General features: G+C 37.0%; 1 protein-coding gene across 5 annotated transcripts in view; it reads left to right on the plus strand.

Annotated features, from left to right (window-relative positions):
- LOC7457143 (uncharacterized) overlaps positions 1 to 24,604 on the plus strand; it is a 33,358-nt gene that overhangs the window by 628 nt on the left and 8,126 nt on the right. For 3 of the 5 annotated variants that reach the window (XM_052454784.1, XM_024605453.2, XM_024605452.2), the window contains exons 3-25: positions 100 to 2,298; positions 5,291 to 5,366; positions 6,870 to 6,992; positions 7,986 to 8,241; positions 8,324 to 8,797; positions 8,875 to 9,060; positions 9,162 to 9,458; positions 10,335 to 10,970; positions 13,406 to 13,805; positions 13,933 to 14,060; positions 14,293 to 14,463; positions 15,650 to 15,850; positions 17,469 to 18,035; positions 18,196 to 18,255; positions 18,357 to 18,685; positions 18,892 to 19,300; positions 20,107 to 20,574; positions 21,741 to 21,857; positions 21,950 to 22,071; positions 22,150 to 22,882; positions 23,096 to 23,350; positions 23,690 to 23,872; positions 24,110 to 24,451. In XM_052454784.1, the coding sequence (XP_052310744.1) occupies positions 100 to 2,298; positions 5,291 to 5,366; positions 6,870 to 6,992; positions 7,986 to 8,241; positions 8,324 to 8,797; positions 8,875 to 9,060; positions 9,162 to 9,458; positions 10,335 to 10,970; positions 13,406 to 13,805; positions 13,933 to 14,060; positions 14,293 to 14,463; positions 15,650 to 15,850; positions 17,469 to 18,035; positions 18,196 to 18,255; positions 18,357 to 18,685; positions 18,892 to 19,300; positions 20,107 to 20,574; positions 21,741 to 21,857; positions 21,950 to 22,071; positions 22,150 to 22,882; positions 23,096 to 23,350; positions 23,690 to 23,872; positions 24,110 to 24,451 (8,732 nt within the window). The remainder of the gene's footprint in view (positions 1 to 99; positions 2,299 to 5,290; positions 5,367 to 6,869; positions 6,993 to 7,985; positions 8,242 to 8,323; positions 8,798 to 8,874; positions 9,061 to 9,161; positions 9,459 to 10,334; positions 10,971 to 13,405; positions 13,806 to 13,932; positions 14,061 to 14,292; positions 14,464 to 15,649; positions 15,851 to 17,468; positions 18,036 to 18,195; positions 18,256 to 18,356; positions 18,686 to 18,891; positions 19,301 to 20,106; positions 20,575 to 21,740; positions 21,858 to 21,949; positions 22,072 to 22,149; positions 22,883 to 23,095; positions 23,351 to 23,689; positions 23,873 to 24,109; positions 24,452 to 24,604) is intronic. The other 2 variants (XM_052454782.1, XM_052454783.1) reach the window with 2 other exon arrangements.

Genomic DNA, 24,604 nt, shown 5'->3' on the forward strand with positions numbered 1-24,604 from the left:
CTCGAAAAATCCTTATGTTTCTGTATTTTGTTACGGAATGCTGTGGTTGTGGTTTTCGTTACATATTGGTTTGTTGTTATTCTGTAATCATTTTGGCAGGGGAATCGGTAAGTAATCGTGTTTCAGAACCTTTGAATGATGAAAGGCTTCAATGTCGATCTTCAGCAGCTTTCAGCTCTGAATCATGGACAGAACCTAGTAGGTCAGATTTGAAGGATGATATTCCATACACTTCTGCATCAGTAAAGGATTTTGATAATGGTTTTTCTCTTGAACACGAATTTTCAAGATCTAATAATTCTCGTTTTGTTTGTGATGTGAATTCACTGGCTTGGGGTGTGTGTGGGGATACTTATAATCAGCACAAGGAGGCTTCATTTAGAGAGTTTCTATTTGTGTCTAGTAGCAATGGTGTTACAGTGCATGCTTTCCGTAAGCCTGATATTGATGGCGGAACAACTAAAACTGCACTTGAGGACGAGTTTGGTCAAGGGAGGTGGGTTGATTGGGGCCCTTCCTCTACACCAGCTCAAAATTTGAAGGATCGGGGCTCTTCAGGCTTGTGTTCTGAAGGCACATCTACCGTCGTGGCTGATGACAGGGCCAATGGAAATAGAGGAAGTCTGCAAGACATAGATAAGGAGAGTGGGGCTGATGAGCTGTTGAGAGGTGTTGCTTCAAAGAGGTGGTTGCGCTCATTCTCCATCAAAGTCAAGACTATCAAATCTGAGGGTAACATCTGGACCAGGTTTCCAGAGAAGGCATCTTTTCCTGGCTCTGCAGAGGTTGTTTCCTTTAGCGTTTTTGACAGGAATTCACCACTACTGAACCTACTTTATCATGACAATTCCATCACAACAAATGGGGAGGAGAGCAAGTGCGAATCCATGTTCAATCCAGAGAACGAGAGAGTTATAACCAAGTCTGATGATTTTTGTATTGGTTCATACAAATGCTCCCGAGTTTTCCCCAGCAATTCACATCACCTAATTGGATTTGTTTTAACACTGGTTGATTCTGCTTTTGTGAGTACTGGGAATGAAAGTGAAAGAAGCAAGACAAAAAGTATACTTCTTGTTGGAAAGCTAGACAGTTGGGGAATCCAATGGGTTTCCTTAGTGAAGCTTACGCAAAGTGTACATGTAGACTATGTGTCTGAGTGGGCAGACTTTTGCTTTTCTGATAACCTTCTTGTTTGCCTAAATGCTTCTGGCTTAATCTACTTTTATGCTGCAATGTCCGGTGAGCTTGTTGCTTATGTAGATATTTTACAAGCTTCTGGGTTAAACCCTCATTCAGTCCTATGGCAGCAAGAAAAAATGACTATGGCTGCTGATTTTCAGATCAAACAAGTTGAAGAAGTTCATGATAAGTCAACTTCCCAATGTGTTGATCTCCTTGGTAAAGGAATGTTTAGAAAATTGCTTACTGGATCCCATACGTCCTTTTTAGCTGTAGTTGATGAATATGGAGTAGTGTATGTCATGCGTACTGGTGACTATTTCTCAAACAACTCCTATGCTTGTGATAAATTGCTTCCACATTTTCAACATTTAGGGCTTGGGATATTGGCTGGCTGGAAGGTTGGTGGTTCTGACATTGGGCACCAATGGGTATATTCTAATGATCCATCCACTAGGAATGAAAAGGTCTTCTTTTTGGATTATGCTGGAAAAAATGCACTTCATAAAATCCAAATCTCGAACTGCCATGGGTGTGAGGACTTGATGAATGGTTTTTCTGAGATAGCCACTCACACATTTCATGATTCTGAAGTATGTTCGCACCTGATGCGGAAAGTCTTTCTTCCCACAAATAGATCTAGTGAAGATGATTACATCTGTTTTTCTCCTATGGGAGTCACTCGACTCATTAAGAAGCACGATGCTAAAAGTCAAAGCACTACTCAACTTGTTCATTTTAATATGCACACAAGCTCAGCAGTTCTTGATGACAGATGCTTGAATACTAGGGTTAACATGAGTTATAGCCAGGGAAAGGGAGAAGCTTCTTTTGGAGAAGCAGTTGGTTGCACCTTCCAAGGATTCTTTTATTTGGTGACTGAAGTTGGTCTTTCAGTTGTTCTTCCCTCTTTTTCTGCTACATCAGATTTCCTTCCTGTTGAAACCATTGGATATCAGCAGCACCTTATCAACACAGATATTGGATGGCGAGCAAGAAGAATGCTGGAAATAAGAGAGTCAATTGAACCCTTCTCACCTTGGAAAGTAGAAGTTTTGGATAGAGTGCTTCTCTATGATGGCCCCGCAGAGGCAGATCACTTATGTTTGACAAATGGTGAGATGAATGTTCAAGTTTTGCAATTTCTAGCCTGCCATTATATAGCATATTCATATCTGTAATGATATGCTGTCCACCAATATATTCTACTTCATTGTTTCAATGACCGTGTTATCTTGTAAAATTCTACTCGAGCATTTATATTTGGTTACTAAGTAGTTTTCCTTTTACAGTTTACTGTATAAAATGCATTATGCGTGTGCACATTTCATTATGCTCTATTATTTTTTGATAAGTTCTAGATTCATACTACATCTCTTTTAGCTGTCATAGCTTTGCTTTAAATTAAGATCCCGGCTCACTAATATAAGCTATGATTGTGATACATGCCTATGTCTAGTTATTTTTACTCAAGATAATCATATTCAAAACGCTGAATCCCATGCACTAGCAATTGTTTTTTGCCATGAGAATTTTACGAGTCTTAGCTGATACTACTATGTTGAGTTCACTTAGGGTAGTCAATTGCTTGCCTTATTGTAGTGGTGAGGCAGTCTTAAGGCTCCCAGGCAAGGCATTTCCCACACATATAAACAGAGCATTCTGCTGAATTTATCAGATCCTAGACATGCAAACTTACATAAATTGTCCTAAATCTTTGACTTTATGTTTGGGAATCTCAATATATAACAACTAGTCGTGAGTTTGTTCTTCCCGTCCTAGTTGTTTAATATACATTTGGTCCTCTTTTTACTATGCCGTATTCATTTAAAGAGGATTACTTGTGGCTTCCAATGTGAGACATTAATGAAATGGCCTCTTATTCTAGCATGCCAAAATCATTTGAATATTTTTTTTGACTTCCTTTCCAAAACAAAGAATAGCTAAAAATATCATTCGTATGCTATTATTTCAAATTCCTGAATGGTCCAAGGATTTAAAGGATTGGAACAGAGAAATGCATGTTAAATGCACCTATAATGGAGTTCAATTATCAGAAACAAAATTTCTGAAAAACTGGTTAACAAACGGTATTCAAATAAAGATCCTATTTCCTTTTCGACTACAACCTTGGCACAGATCTAAGTTTAAATTCCTTTCTAAAGATCCAATAAAAAAGAGAAGACAAAAAAATGATTTTTGTTTTTTAACAGTTTGGGGAATGGAAGCTGAACTTCCTTTTGGTCCTCCCCGAAAAGAGCTTTCACTTTTTGAATCCATTTTTAAAAAACTAAAAAAAAAAATTAGAAAGTTGAAAAAAATGGTTTTCTAACTCTAACAATTTACCTACCAGGGGAAATGTTTTCTTGAGACATTTCTGTTGTTGAGGAATCTTAATATATGGGAGTTTGAATTTCTTCAAGAAGCGTTCTGTTTTTGAATGCTGTCTCTTATGCCAGCAAATTTTTCCTAGTTCACATGCCTCTTGTTTGTTTATAATTTGAAGGCTAAGGTAGCCTCTAAGGTTAAGATGTTTGTTTGCATTTTAGTTCTTGAGAAGGTTAAAATTCATGACATGTTGCATGTGCTAGGCCTCACAAGGCATTGTTTCTGGACGTTTGTGTTTATGTTTTAGCAAATCAATTCATCTACTTTTTCACTGCCCAGTTGCTCGGAGGCTGTGGAACAGGCTCTCTCAGATTTTTCTGGGAGCATAGGTGTATTGAATTAACCTGGAGGAGTTTCTTTTTATATGGGTTTTGGATTTTGGGAGGATAAAGAGAGGCTAATCTTATGGGAAATGTGGTATGTTTGCAAATAATATGGCATAAATGTATCTAGATGAAACGCTATTTCAAGAATCTTTTATCAAATGCATTTGTTTATTTGACATATTTGGGATAATAGTTTTATTAGCTTCCTTTTGGTGTTTCCAATAGGAGATTTTGGAAGTTTTGCTTAGTGAATTTCTGGAGATGGGGAGTCTTATATTTTAGTCAGTATTCTTTGTTTTCTTTTTTTTGAGAGGATGTTTTGTCCTCCAATGATGTACTGCAATTTTCTTTTCTTCCTCAAAAAAGTTCTTTCATCAAAAAAAGAAAAATATATTCTGCTAAAAAGATTTGTTAGTGTTTTTAGCATGCAATTAATTAAGAGAGAGACAATATGAAATAATGATAGTGGATATGTTCGTATTGTGTTCACTTCTCAAATAGAAGTTTTGATATGCATACATTTATTAAGGCGCCTTTCTTTACATGAGCAAGTTGCTTTTTGGCACTCTCCTGAGGTAATGCGGGGAGCTTGCAGTTGGGTGCCTTGTGCTTTATATGGATATGTTTTATTTGTGTTGAGTTTAACATATATGAAGAAGAGGCAAAGGCATCATACCGTAATGAGGATAGCAATTAATTAATGTTGTTGTAAAGCATTAGTGTTAAGGTCACAAATTAAGTTTCTGAATTCTAGCTGGCTACTAATAATACAATTGAAAGTTCTGTCTCATTGTTTTCTTTGATCAAAATGCATATTATGTGTACCTAGGTATTTAGATTTCTTGTAAAATTAGAATAGTGAAGAAGTATGGATTCAAATGCTAGTAATTGCCCTTTGCATTGAGAATCTGTACAGGGAGCACAAATAGTATTTGTTCATGACATCGAGCCTGAATTGCTGTATGTGAATCTAATCATTATTTACTTATTACTTGCTAACTGTTTTTTCCCAAACTTGGAAAGGATGACTGTTCATATTACGAGGGCGTGGTTTACAGTAAGATATGCTAGGTCAATGATAATTGAACTTGCTGTAGCCGATGAGTGCTTCATTGTTGAGCTAATGGTCTCTTTAGTATCCCAAAAACTGGTTTAATGTCAGGGAACAAACATGTGGACATTGTTATAGTATTTGCTACGTTTGAAGACCTTTCTTATCTGTATGAATTGTCCTCCAGTTTCTAAGATTTGTTTATAGGTGCAGTTTCAGTTGTTGTCTTGTAATCAGTTTTTGGGTTCTGATTTACCGTATAAAAGTGATTGCAAATTGTCATAAATATGCTTCTTTTTAAAGTTTGAATGGACATACAACATTTTAATCACTGTCATGTCAGGGTGGGAGTTGAAAATCTCTAGGTTGTGGTGGCTACAAATGGCATTGGAATACCTGAAATATGATGAAATAGAGCGGTAAGATTCTATATATTCTATCACTTTCATTTCTTGTCTTCTTTAGAAATGAAAACTTTTACTGTCTTTATCATGTGTAACTACTGTTTATAAGGTTATGATCGTATGGTTTATATCTTTGTTCATGGTAGAAGCTTGTGTATGTGTGTCTTCATGAACTTGCATGTATGAACACACACACTCTCATTCATAGGGACGGTTAGCTTTTATGTTTTAGGGGTTCCATTGCATGTAAATATTATTTCTTGGGACCAAAAGGGTTTGAAGGAGTATTATGTTCTTGGCCACCCCTGTGCTTGGATCTGTCACCACAGTACATACATCAATGATAGATTTATTTATGTGTCACCCTCAAAGGCACATTCATGCACCAACTCATAGTATTATTTGGCATTCCTGTGGTGTCATGTAAGAGGCTTAGCCTACAAGCTTTTTCTGTAAAGCATCCAACAGATGTGAAAAAAGCTCAAATAGATGCTTTGCAGAAAAAGCTTGTATTGTAGCATTGAAGCAGTGGTGGCTAATAAGCCATCACAATAGCAAACAGGGCCATAAGTAAATTCTCAAGAAGTTTATTATTATATCTGTGCACATATGCACACTTTGTCTACTGGGTGTGGGAGGTGCTTAAAGTTTCTAAATCAAGGGCTGTTTTTATTTCACTAGAAATGCTAACATGATCATAAATCACCGAAGTGAATCACTGTTGCATGAATGTTGGTGGATATTGGTTTTCTGTGATCATTTTCATTCTGGAATGACCAAAAGATACATTCTCAAAGTCATTTCACTTGAACTGGCGTGCTGTAGGAGTTGCTAAAATTTTAATCTAATGGAGAGGGTGCAAGTAATTTATCTCAATTTTAAACTTTTTTCATTCTCAGATAAAATTTCTCTTCTTACTAAAAATAATTACCCTCACACCAGTTTATGTATACAAATGATGTAACACCAGTTAGTCTAAATGCTAAGGCTGTTAAGAAATGGCATAGTTAATTTCTGTGAGCAGATATTATAAGATTCAATATGTTGTGTATTCTTCCTCTTTTAGGAGGACCCGACCCTCTTGATTATGAATTACCCTGCATTTCGTTGATTTTACATTTTTTTTGATTCCATGGTCTGTAATTTTTATTGGAAAATGTATCCTTTGTATTTACTCTCATAGAAGCTTTTGATATTGAAAGAGTAATTACAAAAACCATTCCCTTATAGAGGATTGAGGGACTTGGGTTGGATTTTTGAGTTAATTGCCTTGCACATCCAAGTAGGATATAGGGTTTCTAAAGAGCACACTACTCTAATGTTCTGTCTACAATTAATGAAATTATTTTTGTACACAAATCAACTAATTCAATCCCAAATTATGGGTATCAATTATTTAATCTAAAGAAAGGATCAAAATATGGGTGTTCTGTTGGCAGTAGCAATGTCGTAGGTTGGATGAGAGTTATTCGAATTCGATCTTTTTTATTTATTTTTGTTTTTTTAATGGTTGAACAGATCTCTGGAAATGCTTGTCAGCATTAACCTAGCAGAAGAAGGCATTTTGAGATTGCTCTTTGCTGCAGCTTATCTGATGTCTCACAGAAATAGCAATGATAATGAGGTCTCTGCTGCATCAAGGTAAAAGTTTTTGTACCAATTGTTGTTCATATTCGTAAATGTGCCAGTGTGACAGTTTTTTTTGTGATTAATGAAGCAGATGGCTAGCCTAATGTGTTTCAAATTTTATGTTTGTGCAAAATATTTTACTTTTTTAGAATTCATCAACTTTTCTGAATTCAAATTTTATGTTTGAGAATGTTAAGAGATTGTTGATTTGTATGGAATAGACAATCACACCATGATCGATTACAATTCTAGTTAAACAACTAAGTTTTTCACAATACCACTATTATATTTGCATGAATGATGGAATCAAAATATTATCAACTTGTATAACCTGCTCTTTCTTGACATCTTCAATGATGGGATCTTGAGTCTCTGGCTTGTCTAGTTTGATTAAGAGTATTCTTTAACTTGATTCTTGAAAATGGGTTATTAACTGGACCATAATGGCATCTAGGAGCCTTTAGTGGTGTCTCTTGGTTTGTGTGCAGGTGTACATTACCGTACTCTCTACTTTTCCTATCCACTCGCTGAGTTTCCTGAAGCTTTTTTTCCACATTCAATTATTGATTCCTTGTCTCTGACTAATATGAGAAAATGGATGTTGCTTCTTCACCTTAACATAATGAATAACAAAAACAAAGAGATGTGCAATAGTTTACTTCATCAGTAACTGTTTATATTGACCATGAACAAATAATTTTGTAATCTTCTAGATCAGCCAGGCTCTTCTTAACCTGGACTGGCTGGCCTTCCTGATTCTGCAACTCTTATGTTTATTAATGAATGAAATTAACAGATTATCAATAATCTGCATTGTACACCTAGTGCTTGTGGGTTTTTTTTCTTCCTCTCTTGAACTTCTCGTGGATTTCTTGGGTTTCTGTTATTCTTTTCCTGGATCCCTCTTTGTTCTACATCATATTGACTACTGGTTAACTATTGCATAGCTTGTTGTGTCATTCTATCTCTTTATTTATTTTTTAATTCTTCAAATCTGTATCACAGGCTCCTTGCATTAGCCAGCCACTTCACAACTAAAATGATCCGGAAATGTGGGTTACTCCAGCATAAGAAAGATGCATATGTATTACCTGGTTTTGGGATGATCCCTTTGCTCTCTCTTCCACCAGTTTTACCGCATAAATTACAGAATGAAATGGGGGACTCCAGAAGTCTTCATGATATGGCTCACCTTTTGGAGATTATTCGGAATCTTCAATCTGGACTGAGCTCAAAATTGAAGAATACGGGTGTGGGATTGGTATGCTTCTGTGTGCTTACACACTTTTGAATTGTTTGTCTCTTATCTGCTGCTAACCACTTTGTCTTTTTGAATGCTACAGGTGGATGGCAGGGAGGAATTGAGCTTGGTGGAGGCAAATTTATCGCAGGACGAATCTCAGCTTTCAATTCTTTCAGCAGATGCTACATCATCAGACACACCAAACCAGCAAGAACTTCTGGTTTCTGCATCTTCTGTTGTTTCTAATAATGAGAAGCTTGCTTTGATGCATCGTGATTCCTTGGATATAGAAGATTCAAATGGAGTATCTGTTCTTGTGCCACAGGGTGGTGATTGGGGAAAAAACGTTTTTCCATCTGAAAACCCTAAGGAGATGATTGCACGATGGAAAATGGATAATTTAGACGTAAAAACTGTCGTTAAAGATGCACTACTATCTGGTCGTCTTCCTTTGGCAGTTTTGCAATTGCATCTTCATCGTTCTAGAGATTCAGAGACTAATAAAGAGCCACCCGATACTTTTAGTGAAGTTCGTGACATTGGAAGAGCCATTGCTTATGACTTATTTTTAAAGGTAGCTTAATTTTGTTTAGTAGGCAAAGCCAAAGGTGCATTGATTTATATTCCGTGTTAATCATTCATGATAAACAGGGGGAAACTGAACTTGCTGTTGCAACGTTGCAAAGGCTTGGGGAGGATGTTGAAACCTGCCTCAAGCAGCTATTGTTTGGCACGGTCAGGAGATCTCTTCAACTTCAAGTGGCAGAAGACATGAGAAGATATGGTTATCTGGGACCATATGAATGGGAAACATTGGAGAAGATATTAATCATCGAGGTACATGAAATTTGTCATCTTCCATTTCATTTTAATGTTAGTGGTTTAATATTGAATTTTATATCTGAGAAGAATTTTTTTCCTTCTTTTTTACTGGAAAGAGGCTGTACCCTAGCAGTAGTTTCTGGAGAACTTTTGTTGGTCGGCAGAAGGCATTAAAGAGAGCTACATCGACTTTGAATTCACCAGGCCAAATTAAGCTGCAGCTATTGCCTTCATATCTGTTTAGCAATCTTATCATTGAGTGTGGTGAAATTGATGGAGTAGTTTTAGGTTCATGGACAAGCATCAATGGAAACTCTCCTGATCCTGTAGTTGATGAAGATACTGCTCATGCTGGATACTGGGCTGCTGCTGCAGCTTGGTCTAGTGCCTGGGACCAGAGAACCATTGATCGTGTAAGTACTTTAGTTCCTTTGCCTTTCTTTGTGCTATGAATCTTTGAAATGCTGCATGTCACACAGAAACCTGAGTGAAGGAAAATGAAATCCTGCAATAAGATGGGACCTGGTCTATGCTAAAAGTTGCGAGTCATGTCCCTTGTGATGTGGAAGTTTTTGTTCCTTTTACTGAATTTCTACAGCATGTACCGATTATAGTTTCAAGTTTATTAACTTTTATTTGGATGGTCAAGTAAAACATACAAGGATGTGGGCACTAATTTGTTTCACTCGAATCTGCTGCAAAGAAGCCAAATTTAGCACTTGTCTAGTTCAAACAAGTGAAGATTGAACTTTTGGAAATAGAAGGATGCCATTTAGAAGCTAAATATTTTATTTATTACTGGTATTCTCGCACAAGACATGCAATGTGCAAGTGCAGAAGTTCTTTTCTCAATACTTTCTTATGATGTTTGCCTTTCCCAGTCACAAAATGCTACAGTCAACAAAAATTGAGTGTTGAGGCATTAGCACTCGAACAATAAAAAGGAATACAATAAAAAGGAATTCAACGGCATCTTTTCAGCAGCTTTGGCAAAGTCAGCTGATGGTCTTGTCATACTATGTTGGCTCTTCAATGATCTTTCCCCATTTTCACTTTATGCTTTCCATGCCTCTATGCTGCATGTTCTACTTGTCACTTAGTCCAAAAATACAGCTATTAGAGGGTTCATGCAAAACATCTAAACTTGCAAACTACGAACCATAATTTATATACAGTGAACTTTAAGGCTCTCTTTTCTGTCATTTGTGCTCGCATTTTTTTTAGTTTCTGTGAGGCTTTAATTTGGCCATGGACTACAATTCCTTCATATTTTTTTTGATCTTATACAGATAGTTTTGGATCAACCTTTCCTTATGGGCGTTCATGTATTGTGGGAATCTCAACTAGAGTACTATCTATGCCACAATGACTGTGAGGAAGTTTCCAAACTTTTGTACCTCATACCTACATCTGTTTTATCAGATGGAAGCCTCCAGATCACTTTGGACAACTTACAGCATGCTCCAGAGGTTGGATGCAATCGTGAAATTCCTGAGTACAACAGTTATATATGCTCTATTGAAGAATTGGATTCAGCGTGCATTGATATTCCAGGGGTCAAGATTTTCAGGTTTCCTGCCAATGCATTTTGCTCTATGTGGTTAAGAATGCTCATGGAGCAGGAGCTTGCAAAGAAATTTATATTTTTGAAGGAATACTGGGAAGACACTGCTGAGATTGTAGCTCTGCTTGCTCGTTCAGGCATCATAACTAGCAGGTCTGATAAAATGACATTGGAGGACTATTCTGTTGAGGCTTCATCTGATCTCAATATAACAGATGATGCTGTCCCCATGGAAGCTTTGCATAAATTACTCTTACATTACTGCGTGCAATATAACTTGCCAAATCTTTTGGACCTTTATCTTGACCATTGCAAGTTGGTTCTAGATAATGATTCACTTGGTTCATTACAAGAAACTGCAGTAAGTTTCCTCATGTCTATTGAGTCTAGCTGTTCTTTACATCGTATTATCTCTGATTCTTTGCTTATGTACAGTTCATTCGTATGGGTTTTTTTGCAATTTCTACTCTCCCTTGCCATATAGGTTCGTTAACGATGCCCTGGAAGCCATTACCTTCTTAAATTGTTGTTACACTAGTTGGACAAGTATGCCATTTTGAATATTTATGTATGTCCTGTGTGTTAATCTTCTATTTAATTAGGCGTTGACACTTTTTTTCCTGGGAAATTTAATCATCTGTCAAGCTGTAGGTCCAAATATATAGCTGTTCAGTTGTTGTAGCAAACTACTTAGTTTCTTACGGATAGCGCATTACAAAGAGTCATCTTTGGGCCTGTTTAAGGAGCATGGAAACATTATGGACAACAAAAGATAGAACTTGGAGGAACCATGGTCTTTTTCATGAGGGACTTCTTATTAAACCTTGAAACGTATAAAATTCTGAACCTGTTTGCTCATCTCTGGCTGTTTCAGTATCAGTGTTGTCTGAAAAAAATATCTTATTGGATTTAGTTTCTGGTTGCTGTTAGTTTTGTTCTCTCTCTCTCTCTCTACCTTACAGGCTTTGTGCTCATGAAGCTCAGAGGTTGTGTTCCTCTTTGCTAGTGACCGGATTAGGGCCTTTGATGTTTCAGTGATTAGTGATTCCTTGTCTTTCTGCCTATTATGTCAAAAAACTCATGATCCCAGCCTTATCTCTCTCTGTATTATCCTCACATTACTGTGTTTTGTGTTTGTTGTGGAATCCAATCTTTCTAAGTACTTTACTTAGCTAAATGAAAAGGGAGAATGGAAAAATAAGAAGGAAAAATCTTTTTTGACACGAGAGAGTGGGTGGGGATGGGTAAGTCAGGATGGAAGAAGAGTGATTAAGAGAAAACATGTGTATCTTCCTTGTGCTTCTTTATGACAAATGGTGACTAGCATATCTGCTCTGGACTGCATGTTGTCACATGGTGACCCGAAAAGCCATTACTCAGTTATAGTCCAACCAAACTCATGGAATTGAAGGGAGAGTTTGGAGACAGTCCTATCCTTCCATATTTTTTGAAGTGGCTACTTTCAAGTTCTGAAATTTCTTGTTCTATTTTAATTCTAGCTCTTCCTCCATTGCATCAGGCCCCTTGTCATATGATGTTATATAGTCAGCATTTTTAAACGACTTGACAACTTTCATTTTTCAAATTATAAGTCAGACACTTCTATCGGGCCTGTTTCCATATGGTATCATGCTAACACTCTCTCTCACACACACTGCCAAAGCTTTATGTTTCTGTCCACTCAGATAGATAGCAAAAAACTTAAAGCTAGTCTTCAAGCATGCTTTTGTCCTTTGCCAGGGATTCCCATGTATCCAATTTTCAAATCTCTGTCTGTGTGTTAAAATTTGGATTTCACCCTTGAATATATCTGCATCTGATGCTCATTTCAAAGCTCACGTTTATGTTTCAACATCATACAGCATGTTGGTTTACTCCTTTTGAACACCTAAGTTTGAATGCACACTGTAGGCCTGTATATGTACAATATTTACCATAGATCATTCCAGATTGGGATTCTTAAGTAGGAAGGACTTACAATACAGAGGGCATGGTGTGGATATGGGGGAAATCGGAAACAGGATGATGAGTGAGCAAGCTAGACTAGGGCATGTTGAGAGAGCCAAAGAGCAGAGGCATCATTGCTTTGCTTGTGATATTCTGCAACCCATGTTTATGAGGAAACTTGTAAATAGTTTCTTCTTTTAGTGGATCTCAGATGTGGTTTCAGGATAAATCCTCTAGGGACTAATGAGTAAAGTATTACCCAATCAAAACGCACAGTTTACATTGGCAAAGATATCTAACGAAGGATAGATCATTGTCCTCAAGTTGATTTGTGTGTTGACTAAGTTGTGAAATCAATGCTTAATATTTATGGTTTACAATTGTCCAGCAGAATCTTTTTCTGCTTCATCCATGGTCTTTATGTAATAAACAGAGTCTGGATTTGTGCTCGTGTGCTTTTGCCTCTTCATGCAGAGTTTAACAGCACCACAGACTGCATTTACGCCTGTGAGACTGTCACTCTTTCCTCTTCCATGATCTTTTCATTTTCTTCAAAACTCTTTCCACTAAATTGAGCCTTTGCTATCCCAATTTCCAAATTCAATTTACTCCAAAATGGGTTATTTTGGTGAAGCTATTGTTTAGTTTGAATACTATACTTCAATAGTGGACTGCAAGAGTTAATTCTTCTTAGTATAACTTAATTGTGACAAATATTTATATTATCTCTCTTTATTGTGTTGGTTATCATGCTGGATCTCTCTGACATTGTTACTTTATCATTATTCTTTAACAATATACACATGCACTGACCTGTTTCATATGCTTTATTTGATGCTTCTTGTTCAGGGTGATTGTCAATGGGCAAAATGGTTGCTTTTATCTAGGATTAAGGGGCATGAATACAATGCATCATTCTCTAATGCTCGAACAATAATGTCACCTAATATAGTTTCTGATAGCAACCTCAATGTTCTGGAGATCGATGAAATAATTCATACTGTTGATGATATAGCGGAAGGTGGGGGTGAAATGGCAGCTTTAGCAACTCTAATGTATGCCCCTGACCCAATACAAAATTGCTTGAGCAGCGGTAGTGTGAAGAGGCATGGTAGCTCATCAGCTCAGTGCACTTTAGAAAACCTCAGGCCCACTTTGCAGCGATTTCCTACTCTGTGGCGCACACTTGTTGCAGCAAGTTTTGGTCATGATACAACTTCTAATTTCTTGGGTCCTAAGGGAAATAATGGTTGGTTAACCTCTTATATTTCTTTGATTTGTTAATCCATTTGGAGACATGAATCGGCCGAATGATGCTTTTGGTTTCTGTAGTTGATTCTCCTAACTGTATGCTGTCTATATACCTGGCAATTCAGCTTTAGCAGACTATCTAAATTGGCGTGACAATATCTTCTTCTCTACTACACATGATACTTCACTTCTACAAATGCTGCCATACTGGTTTCCTAAGACCGTGCGGAGGTTGATTCAACTTTATATTCAGGTTGCTTTCGAGCTTCATCGTGTCTCTGAAATCTGAATCTTGTTTGATACTGTTTTTGTGATTGATCTCCAGCTTTCTTGTCACACATGAATATATAAATTGGTATCATACTAAACTCTATGCCATGCTGATTACCTAAGAGATATCATGGTACTTCTGCGGACCTACAATATTGTTCCTTTGCTTTGTTGGGAATGCTTGCATATATCTTTATCTTTGCATGATATTGCAGGGTCCTCTTGGTTGGCAATCAGTGTCAGGTCTGCCTACTGCAGACACTTTGTTGTACAGAGACTTTGATTTTTTCATGCATTCTGATGAAAATACAGAGCTAAATGCTGTCTACTGGGAGGCAACTATCCAAAAGCATGTTCAAGAGGAACTCTATGATTCTTCACTTGAGGTATATCTATATATCTATTTATATCCACACACACACACATGTATATTGATTTCACATCCATAAAATAAAACTTCATGATCTCTCTCTCTCTCACACACACACATATTGTTTTCAAGTCCATCAAATAAAACTTCTTGTAGTTTTGTTAGAAAATTCAACTTTATCATAGGCATTGTATTTTGAAATTTCAGTTGCAATTTGTGATGGAACTTTAAAATGGAATTTCTCTTGTGCAATGCTAAATTTATATGTAGGAGAATTTGTGAAAAAGAGGGGTAGCCATTTTCTATTTAGAAATGCTATTTTCTATAGAATAAATATTAGTTGTTATATTCTTCTTTTCTTTTTCTATAGAAAAAGAGAGAATATTTGTTTTCTTCTTCTATGTTTTCATGGTATTATAGCCTTGATGACCAAGCGGTCACGAGTTCGAATCTCACCATCTCCATTTATTTGATAAAAATTAAGCATAAGATAATGTGGGCCTGTGCAAGTTTCAAGCCCGAAGGGCTTTCACTTGAGAGGGTGTGTTAGAGAATAATATAAATCATATCTTGGGAACTCACCTAACAGCTTAAGCTATTGGGTTGAGATTGTTTTTTGACACCCTACAAGAGGCTGTGTAGTGGAAAGAAATTCACTGTAGTTTTCTTTCAAAAATGCTTTCCTTGGTGCAACTACTATACTAATGGTAAGAAAGTGAACTGATATTTTATTTGTAGTGTGTTAGAATTGTATCAAGCATTTGGCTTATGGTCTACAACTTTTGTCCTTGCATGCACACGGACTAACTTGACAATGCAAGTTATGCTACAATGATTCCCACCTTTTTTGCTTGTCTCATTTTTGCCACTGACACGTTGTAGTGCCTAATTGAAGTATTCCTGAATTCTAAATATGAGCCAATAAAAATCGATACAGGAACATCAGTTGATTGAGAGTTTTGTTTAAGCAGTCTTGTTTGCTGGTGCTGACTAGTCTGTTGCAAAGAGCTGTTGTAATGTGTGGACTTTGTGTTTGTTTGCTTACACTGCATTCAACTTTTTGTTCCTCCTGTTTTTGTTTTATTTTTTGTTCCTGGAACAAAAAAACAGAATCTTCCTTTTAGGCAACACCTCCATTCCCATGTCTTAATCATCATGTTTCTCACAGTGATGAATATCTGATGGTGTTGCACTTATTTCAGGAAACTAAACTTGGGCTTGAGCACCATTTACATTGTGGGCGTACACTGGCAGCTTTTAATCATATCCTCAGTGTTAGAGTTCAAAAGTTGAAATTAGAAGGCCAATCTGTTGCTTTGTCACATGGTCAACAAAATTTTCAATCCGATGTTCAGGCACTTCTTGCACCTTTGACACAAAGCGAAGAGGCTGTTCTTTCTTCGGTAAGGATTAACTATGAGTAGAATTGTATTTTTTTCAAATATAACTAGTTATGTGGCTATTGTTTAGTGCAATAATAGAAATCTTGGGCTCGCTGCTGTAAATGTAGGTGTCCATTTGATTTAAATCATGGTCATACTAATGATTAAGTTGTGGTGATGCTTTGAGCTTAGGATGGTTTTTCAATGGTAATATTTGTGGCTTTTGAGAGCATTTTTCTCTTGATAAACTGATATCCTTTAGCTGACAGCGAGGGCTTCTTTTTTTTCATCTGAGACTGATTTTTCACTACAATGGAGTTGATCCAAACAAACTTGCACCTTTCAATACCTGATTAACTCATTTTGTGCCTCGATTTTCTTCATCCATTTGTGAGTGCCCCTCAATCTGTGTCTCTCATGTATTAAGACTTTGTTTCTTCCTTGTCATCATTCCTACTTTTACCACCAGGGACTCAATGTTAGATTTGCTTTCAGATCCTGTGTGGCTTCTAGCTGGATTGAGTACCATCTAGCAAGGCTCCCACTACCTTAACTACCATCTTCTAATGTAGCTGGACTTGTTTTTGGGACTCCCTTATCCATAATCTCCATACCCTATTTGGTTTGGGTGTTCTATATCATCATCATCATCAGCAACAGTTTGATAATCACAAGCAATATGGCCTGGGTACCGCCAATAACGACAAAGATTGGGCAATCATTTGTAGTTAAACAAAATCCAGCATGATTTTCCATTTGACAGCTGGCCATAGATCCCTGAAAAGATGGAGTTTTTCAGGGATAGTTTGAAAACTAACATGTTTGTGGAAGCCCATATAATTAACCCCTCCATCCTCATAAAGAGGCCATCCTTCTTTGCTGGAAGTTTAATCTTATGACTGGTAAAACTGTTCAAGGCACATCATATGCCCTGACCCTGAGAAGGTTCTTGAATAGAACAATCTGCCAAAGCTTCTTTAAGACTAGAACTTGCTTATCAAAATTCCAGGGCCCTTGTTCAAATACCTTTTGTTCATATTCCAGTGAAAGAATAGTATGCGGAATAATCTTTTCTATCTGATCGATATCTAAACACCTCAAAGGCTTCCACACTTGTCTTATTGTTGTCTTAAAGTTTGGATAATTGGGCATTCTCTCTATCCATAATTCCCAATGAGGCACAAAGATGCCTCATTTTTTGTTAGACAAATGAGATCCCATAGTCTATGCCTGTTCTACCATCCTTCGCAATCCTCTTTCATGCCTCAGAAGGGAAAAACTACAGAAAATACAATTACAAAAACTGATCTATGTGTAATAAACTAGGGCAAAGTTGGGGATGGTGCTCATGTGAGTCACAGAAACTTCAGTTTGAATGAGAGAACTAAAAGTTGTACATAAATATCAGGGGAGTCACATGAATTGTGGCTTCATTTTCTGATTTTAATTTTAGTGTAAATGATTTACAAAGTACAATAATTTATGACTTGCAATAATGGAGCCAATTCAATTGATTTTCATTTACTGTTGCATACTTATGCATGCTGAAAACTTTATGTTAATACTACTTTTGTTTATCTGACCTAAATGATGCCTTGTAAACTAAGTTAATACTACTTTTGGGACTTGAATTTTTCAGGTCATTCCACTTGGTGTCGCTCATTTTGAGGATTCTGTCTTGGTTGCATCATGTGCTTTTCTCCTTGAACTTTGTGGTTTATCTGCCAGCATTCTTCATGTGGATGTTTCTGCCTTGAGACGGGTATCTTCATTTTACAAATTGAGTGAGAACAATGAGAGATATAGCCAAATTTCACCTAAAGGTAAAGGTTCTGCACTTCACGTGGTATCGCGTGAAGGTAATGTAGTAGAGTCTCTGGCTCGATCACTTGCAGATGAGTATCTGCACAATGATTGTGTAACCAACACTAAGTTAAAGGGGACTTCAAATTCATTCATTGGCAAACAATCTTCAAGAGTTCCAATGCTAGTCCTGCAGCATTTGGAGAAAGCTAGTCTTCCAATAATGATGGATGGAAAGACTTGTGGATCTTGGCTACTGACTGGTAGTGGTGATGGAACTGAATTAAGAGATCAACAAAAAGTAGCAAGCCAACACTGGAATTTAGTTACAGCTTTCTGTCAGATGCATCAACTTCCCTTAAGCACAAAGTACCTTGCTGTCTTAGCAAGAGACAATGATTGGGTAGCTCTCTCTCCCCTTCTTCATAGGGAAAAATAAATAGAAATATAATATTTGGATTTGCCTGTATTATGTTTCCTTCATTTGATTTGTTTATGGCATGTTTCCTTCATTTTGATTTTTAAGAAACTCCATATCTTATGTTGCCTCTGTCTTCTACAAGGTTGGATTTCTGTCTGAAGCTCAGATTGGAGGATACCCTTTTGATACAGTCGTCGAAGTAGTAAGTGTCATCTACCCCTAATTAATCTTTGAATCCAAGTTATGCTACAAAACATTCTGATGGAATTTTCCTATTGATGGTGTTATGATTTTATATTGCAGGCAACCAAGGAGTTCAGTGACCCACGTCTCAAAATTCATATATTAACAGTCTTAAAAGGCATGCAGTCAAGGAAGAAATCTGGTTCTCCAGCATATTCAGATACTGGGGAAAGTGGAAGTGAAACTTACTGTTTCCAGGAGGACATACTTATTCCTGCTGAGCTCTTTAGAATCTTAGCAGATTGTGAGAAGCAGAAAAATCCTGGAGAGTCTCTCTTGAAGAAAGCAAAGGAGATGTCCTGGTCAATTTTGGCATTGATTGCATCATGCTTTCCTGATGTGTCTCCCTTGTCCTGTCTAACAGTTTGGCTGGAAATTACTGCAGCGAGGTTATCCCGTAGTCCAAATGAAATAGTGCTTTGCAGATCCATATTCTTACACCTTTTCAAGCTTTTAGATGCTCAAGAATTGTTTTGGATTCACTTTATGTATTTGGTTTCATATTTGATATGAAGATCTTCACGACTTTGTTCTTCCTCATGAATTCATTATATTTCCATGCTTTGAAAATTTCACAGCTGAATTATATTTACAGGGAAACTTCATCCATCAAGGTGAATGACATTGCATCCCAGATTGCAAATAATGTTGGAGCAGCTGTGGAAGCTATAAATTCCCTGCCAGCTGGTAGCAGGGTCCTGACAGTTCATTACAATCGGCATAATGCAAAACGCAGGCGTCTTATGGAGCCAATTTATGTGGATGTTTTGACTACTTATGGTGGACCAACAAGGTCTGTTGCCCAAGGCACAGTTGCTGAAGATGAAAGAAGAGTAGATGTTCGTGAAAGTGTAAATGTTTCAAGTGATTCTGGTCAAGGACCTGTGTCTCTCTCTAAGATGGTGGCAGTGCTTTGTGAACAACTGTTGTTTCTACCTCTGTTAAGGGCTTTTGAGATGTTTCTTCCTTCGTGTTCTTTGTTACCTTTCATCCGCTCTCTTCAGGTCTGTGAACAAATTTATAACCCAATTTCCTGTCCATCTTTATGATTTGTTGGGATAAAGAGAACTGCATTCTCTTAGTCACCGGTTTTGAATGCTTTGAATTTAGAAGTTGACCTCTCTTTCTCTCCTTTTTTCCACTTGTCTAACAATCATTACACACGACCCTGATTCCACAAAGGCAGGCCAAAGGTTCATTTCCTGATTTCTTACCACCACTATTTCACCACTATTTCACATGAGGTCCAGTGCATGGCCAGATTTAGATACTTAGAGAATACTAGGTGAAGACTATTTTACACATGCAAAAAAAAATCTTACAAGCTGAAATCTAAACTTATCAGATTGGTACCTGTAGGGCTGCTCAAAACGAACTCCATGTGTATTAAAGCATGAGCAAAACTCTGCCTGTTGTACTTGTACTCTTTCTTAATATCTGTTCTCATCTTGCCCCAAACACATGCGAAGCCAATGGAAGTTCTCATCATATTATGTGTGCCATGTATTTGTGCATGTCTTGTTTGCATGTTCATGGAAGAAATTTGGGACCATTGTAAAGCACCTTGACCTAAACAGGATGAGATGGATGAAACTTATTTAAAAACAAAATTTAAAACAATGGGATTTGTTTTTGTCATGGAATGCCTTTGTTGGCCAACCATATCATGTATAATTATTTTCTTTTTTCTTTTTTTTGGTAATATTTGTATTTTGAGTCAAATTTTTCTTTTGCTTGGCTTGAGTCATGAAAAAAAATGAAATTGTTGGGATTGCCTTGTTCTGATAGAAACTCTTTTTTTTCCTTTCAGGCATTTTCCCAAATGCGTCTATCTGAAGCTTCAGCCCATCTGAGTTCCTTTTCTGTCAGGATAAAGGATGAACAATCCAGTATGCAGGCAAACATAGGAATTGAAGGGCAGGTCAGAACTTCGTGGATAAGCTCCACGGCTGTAAAAGCTGCCAATGCCATGCTTGTAACTTGTCCATCTCCTTATGAAAAAAGATGTTTGTTACAACTTCTTGCCGCAACGGACTTCGGTGATGGTGGATCTGCTGCAACATATTATCGAAGACTTTACTGGAAAATCAATTTAGCTGAGCCTTCACTGCGGAAGGATGACACTGTACATCTAGGAAATCAGGCTCTAGATGATGATTCACTTTTAGAAGCATTGGAAAAGAACGGGCATTGGGAGCAAGCACGTAATTGGGCCAGGCAGTTGGATGCCAGTGGTGGACCTTGGAAGTCTTCTGTTCACCATGTTACTGAAATTCAGGTATACTTTGTTTACAAAAATAGTGGGTGTTTCCAAAAAAATAATTATTTTAATGTTTTTTTTTTCTCATAAACAAGTGTAATTACAGAAGTAATATGTAATACATCCATCCACAAAAGCAACTTGGATCGAAACAGAAATTTCTCGTCATCATCTCACACAAGACTCGTACAAGTTATGGATCACATGTTGTATCTTAATAAAAAAAAATTGCATTTGTATACTAATATTCACAAAATAAAGTTGATTGAAAGCGCAGTTGAGTTGCCACCAGTACTTGCCAAAAATATGAGAGATGCTAATTCCACACTCATGTATTGTTGATTATTTGGTTCTATATTCATTTCTTAGTTTGGATCAAATAGGTTATTAGGAGAGGAGCGAATTAAGATTTTGAAGGAGAAAAATTAGTCTTTTATACATGAGAGAGGTGTAACTTTTTTGAGATGGAGATAAATGGAGACAGATCTTTTACCTAATTGAGAATTCTTTAATATGAAGAGAGAAATGGAAAATTAAATCTATATATAATACAACAAGCAACTATTCTCGATGTAACTTAACTTGCAATTATATATATATATATGAGTGAGTAAAATTGTTAAATGGTCTCCACTCAACAAAAGTTTCATTATGAATAAGTTGAAGTACTAGATACAAAACGTTCAAAGGAATCAAAAGTGTTTTGTCTATGCAAGTACTTTGTAGTGATTTTGATTGCTGAAGGTAATTTTTACCCTTTAAATACTTCATTTAGGATTACTTGGAAAATTTCTAATTTGCTCTGATTTTTTTAATGAATTTTTTGTATGTGAATTGATAAATCAATAGATGGGCACATGCCCTCTTATTTTGTTATTTTTTCCAATAAATGTTACTTAGAATATTATTGCTCTAGAATGAATTTCCATGTCTTTGAATAAAATAAGTTTCTCTTTGGAAGGCTTTAAACCAGTTGAGTAGTTTCCTTGAATCAGCTTATGTTTGATTACTTTGGCTACAATGTTAAAAGTTTGAAATTGATCATGCCTTGATTGGGATAGATGTGATTAACATATACCAGCTACTTTTCATGTTCATAATCAGAAGTCCTAAGTGTTTGTAGTAGTATTATTATTAAACCCTTGATGTCCACACTTTTCTTGGTCCCCACCCTTAAATTTCAGGCTGAATCCATGGTAGCTGAGTGGAAGGAGTTCCTTTGGGATGTTCCAGAAGAGCGAGTTGCTTTATGGGGCCACTGCCAGACACTGTTCGTCAGATATTCCTTCCCTCCTTTACAGGTGTATTTTATTAGCAATTGTCACCATTGAGAATTATGTTTTGCAACTTGCTACTAATACTTTGAGATAATGTGCTTGTACATGATTTACAGGCTGGGTTATTTTTCCTTAAACATGCTGAAGCTGTTGAGAAGGATCTTCCAGCGAGAGAGCTTCATGAATTGCTGCTGCTTTCTCTTCAATGGTTAAGTGGGATGATAACTCTGTCTAATCCGTGAGTCTTCAGTCACAAATTCAATTTCTATTTCTCATATTCGTTGTTTGTTTCTGACCTATGTGGTGATTTTATTAGAGTTTATCCAGTGCCCCTTCTGCGAGAAATTGAGACTAGAGTATGGCTCTTGGCAGTAGAATCAGAAGCTCAGGCAAAGAGTGATAGAGACTTTACTTCAACCACTTTGAGTCGGGATCCTTTAATTGGAAATACTTCCACTATCATTGACAGGACTGCAAGTTTAATAACGAAGATGGACAATCATATCAATACAATGAGGAGCAGAACTATAGAGAAACAAGATGCAAGGGAAAATAACCTGACACAGCACAAAAACCAAGTATTGGATTCCATCACTCAGACAACAGGGAGTAGTACAAAGCCAAAACGGAGGGCCAAAGGCAATGCACTATCACGACGACCATTAATGGACCCCATTGATAAAAATACTGAGCCTGAAGATTTTTCTACAAACCTTTTTTCTAGAGGTGACTTGCTGTTGCCAGATGAAAACTTAAAGATAGAAATGTCTTTTTCGAAGTGGGAGGAAAGGGTTGGACCTGCAGAGCTGGAAAGAGCTGTTCTTTCTTTATTGGAGTTTGCACAAATAACAGCTTCCAAGCAACTTCAATATAAGCTGTCTCCAGCACACACCCCTCATGAATTTATACTTGTTGATGTTACTCTAAAGCTTGCAACTATATCTACTCCTGGTAGCAAAATATCCATATCAATGCTTGATGAGGAAGTGCGTTCTGTGGTCAAGTCACATAATATATTAACTGAGCAGCATCTGGTTGATCCACTGCAGGTTATTGTTCAGATATCAGATGTTTCTTCTTTTCTCAAACTTGACAGTTTATTTTATACAAATATGCTTGTTTATTAATATGAAGATTTAAATTTCTCTGTTTTCCCTTCTAAGTGCCTATTTGTAGCTCATTGCCATTGCTAACTATTCCCAATGTGATGTCTTGTTGCATAATGGATGCATGGATTGGAATTTTTTACTATGCCAATGAAGATCTTGGAGAAATTGGTTACTGTTTTTACTGAAGGTAGTGGACGCGGACTGTGCAAGAGAATCATAGCAGTTGTAAAAGCTGCAAATGTCTTGGGTCTTTCTTTTTTGGAGGCATTTGATAAGCAGCCAATCGATTTGCTCCAGCTGCTTGCTCTTAAAGCACAAGAGTCATTTGAACAAGCATCTCTCATAGTGCAAACTCATTCCATGCCAGCTGCTAGTATTGCTCAGATTCTTGCAGAATCCTTTCTAAAGGTCTGGTTTCTTTTTCCCTTGTGTACCTTATTTTCTTTGGCCTATTTGATTCTTAAATTAATATCATAGGTTTCTGTCTTTTGCAATAGGGCGAGATTCTGCTTGGTCAGTAGACTGAAAATGATATTTCTGGTTTGATCCAAGTTGGTTTTGTAGACTGTTCGATGACCTGGTGCAATAAATAAGTTCAGGGACTTCTTTTTTTTCATGTGTTGAGCTATATACCTTGAGAATGTATATTTTATTCATGCCCAGTTTTGCATGAAGTTAACTGAGTCCTATGCAATCTATGACTCGTTGTCTATGTTATAATTTATTTGCTTTGCTGACATATTACAGGGTCTATTGGCTGCACATCGTGGGGGGTACATGGATTCTCAGAAGGAGGAAGGACCTGCTCCTCTATTGTGGAGATTTTCAGACTTCTTAAAATGGGCAGAGCTTTGTCCTTCTGAACCTGAAATTGGTCACGCGTTGATGCGTTTGGTGATTACTGGAAAAGAAATACCACATGCCTGTGAGGTATTGCCATTATAAGTGAGAGTTGATAGTATTCCTATGTGCCTAAATGGCTATAATTTTCAGCAACTATGACCTTTTTAACCGTAGCTGCGGTCTAGTAGAAGTGACTGGCTGATGATCCTTTTTTGCCAAAGAAGAAAATGGATGATAAAAAGATGAATTTGACTTTTGTGTAACCAGTTATTGATAATCCAAAGCTTTTATTTTACTGGGAAATCTTTTTTTTTTTTTTCTCAGGTTGAACTTCTTATCCTGTCACACCACTTCTACAAATCATCAGCATGCCTGGATGGAGTTGATGTTCTTGTATCCCTTGCTGCCACCAGGGTGGAAGCTTATGTTTCTGAGGGTGATTTTCCATGTTTGGCTCGCCTGATAACTGGAGTAGGAAATTTCCATGTCCTTAATTTCATTCTTGGCATTCTCATAGAAAATGGTCAGCTGGATCTTCTTCTTCAGAAATATTCAGCTGCTGCAGAGACAAATGTGGAAGCTGCAGAGGCTGTCAGAGGATTTCGGATGGCTGTTCTTACGTCACTGAAGCATTTTAACCCCAAAGATCATGATGCATTTGCTATGGTGCGTGTGTTCTTCATTTCACTGTTTCTAGAGTGAACATTATATATAGGCTGAAAAAATATTAAATCAGTTAGTAAGATAGTTAAAAGCAAAAAATTTAATTCAAGGGGAATGGATGGAAAGGGTATAAGCTCAGCCTAAAATGGCTTAGGT

The sequence above is a fragment of the Populus trichocarpa genome, chromosome 7, assembly GCF_000002775.5.
Source record: "Populus trichocarpa isolate Nisqually-1 chromosome 7, P.trichocarpa_v4.1, whole genome shotgun sequence".
NCBI lineage: Eukaryota > Viridiplantae > Streptophyta > Magnoliopsida > Malpighiales > Salicaceae > Populus > Populus trichocarpa.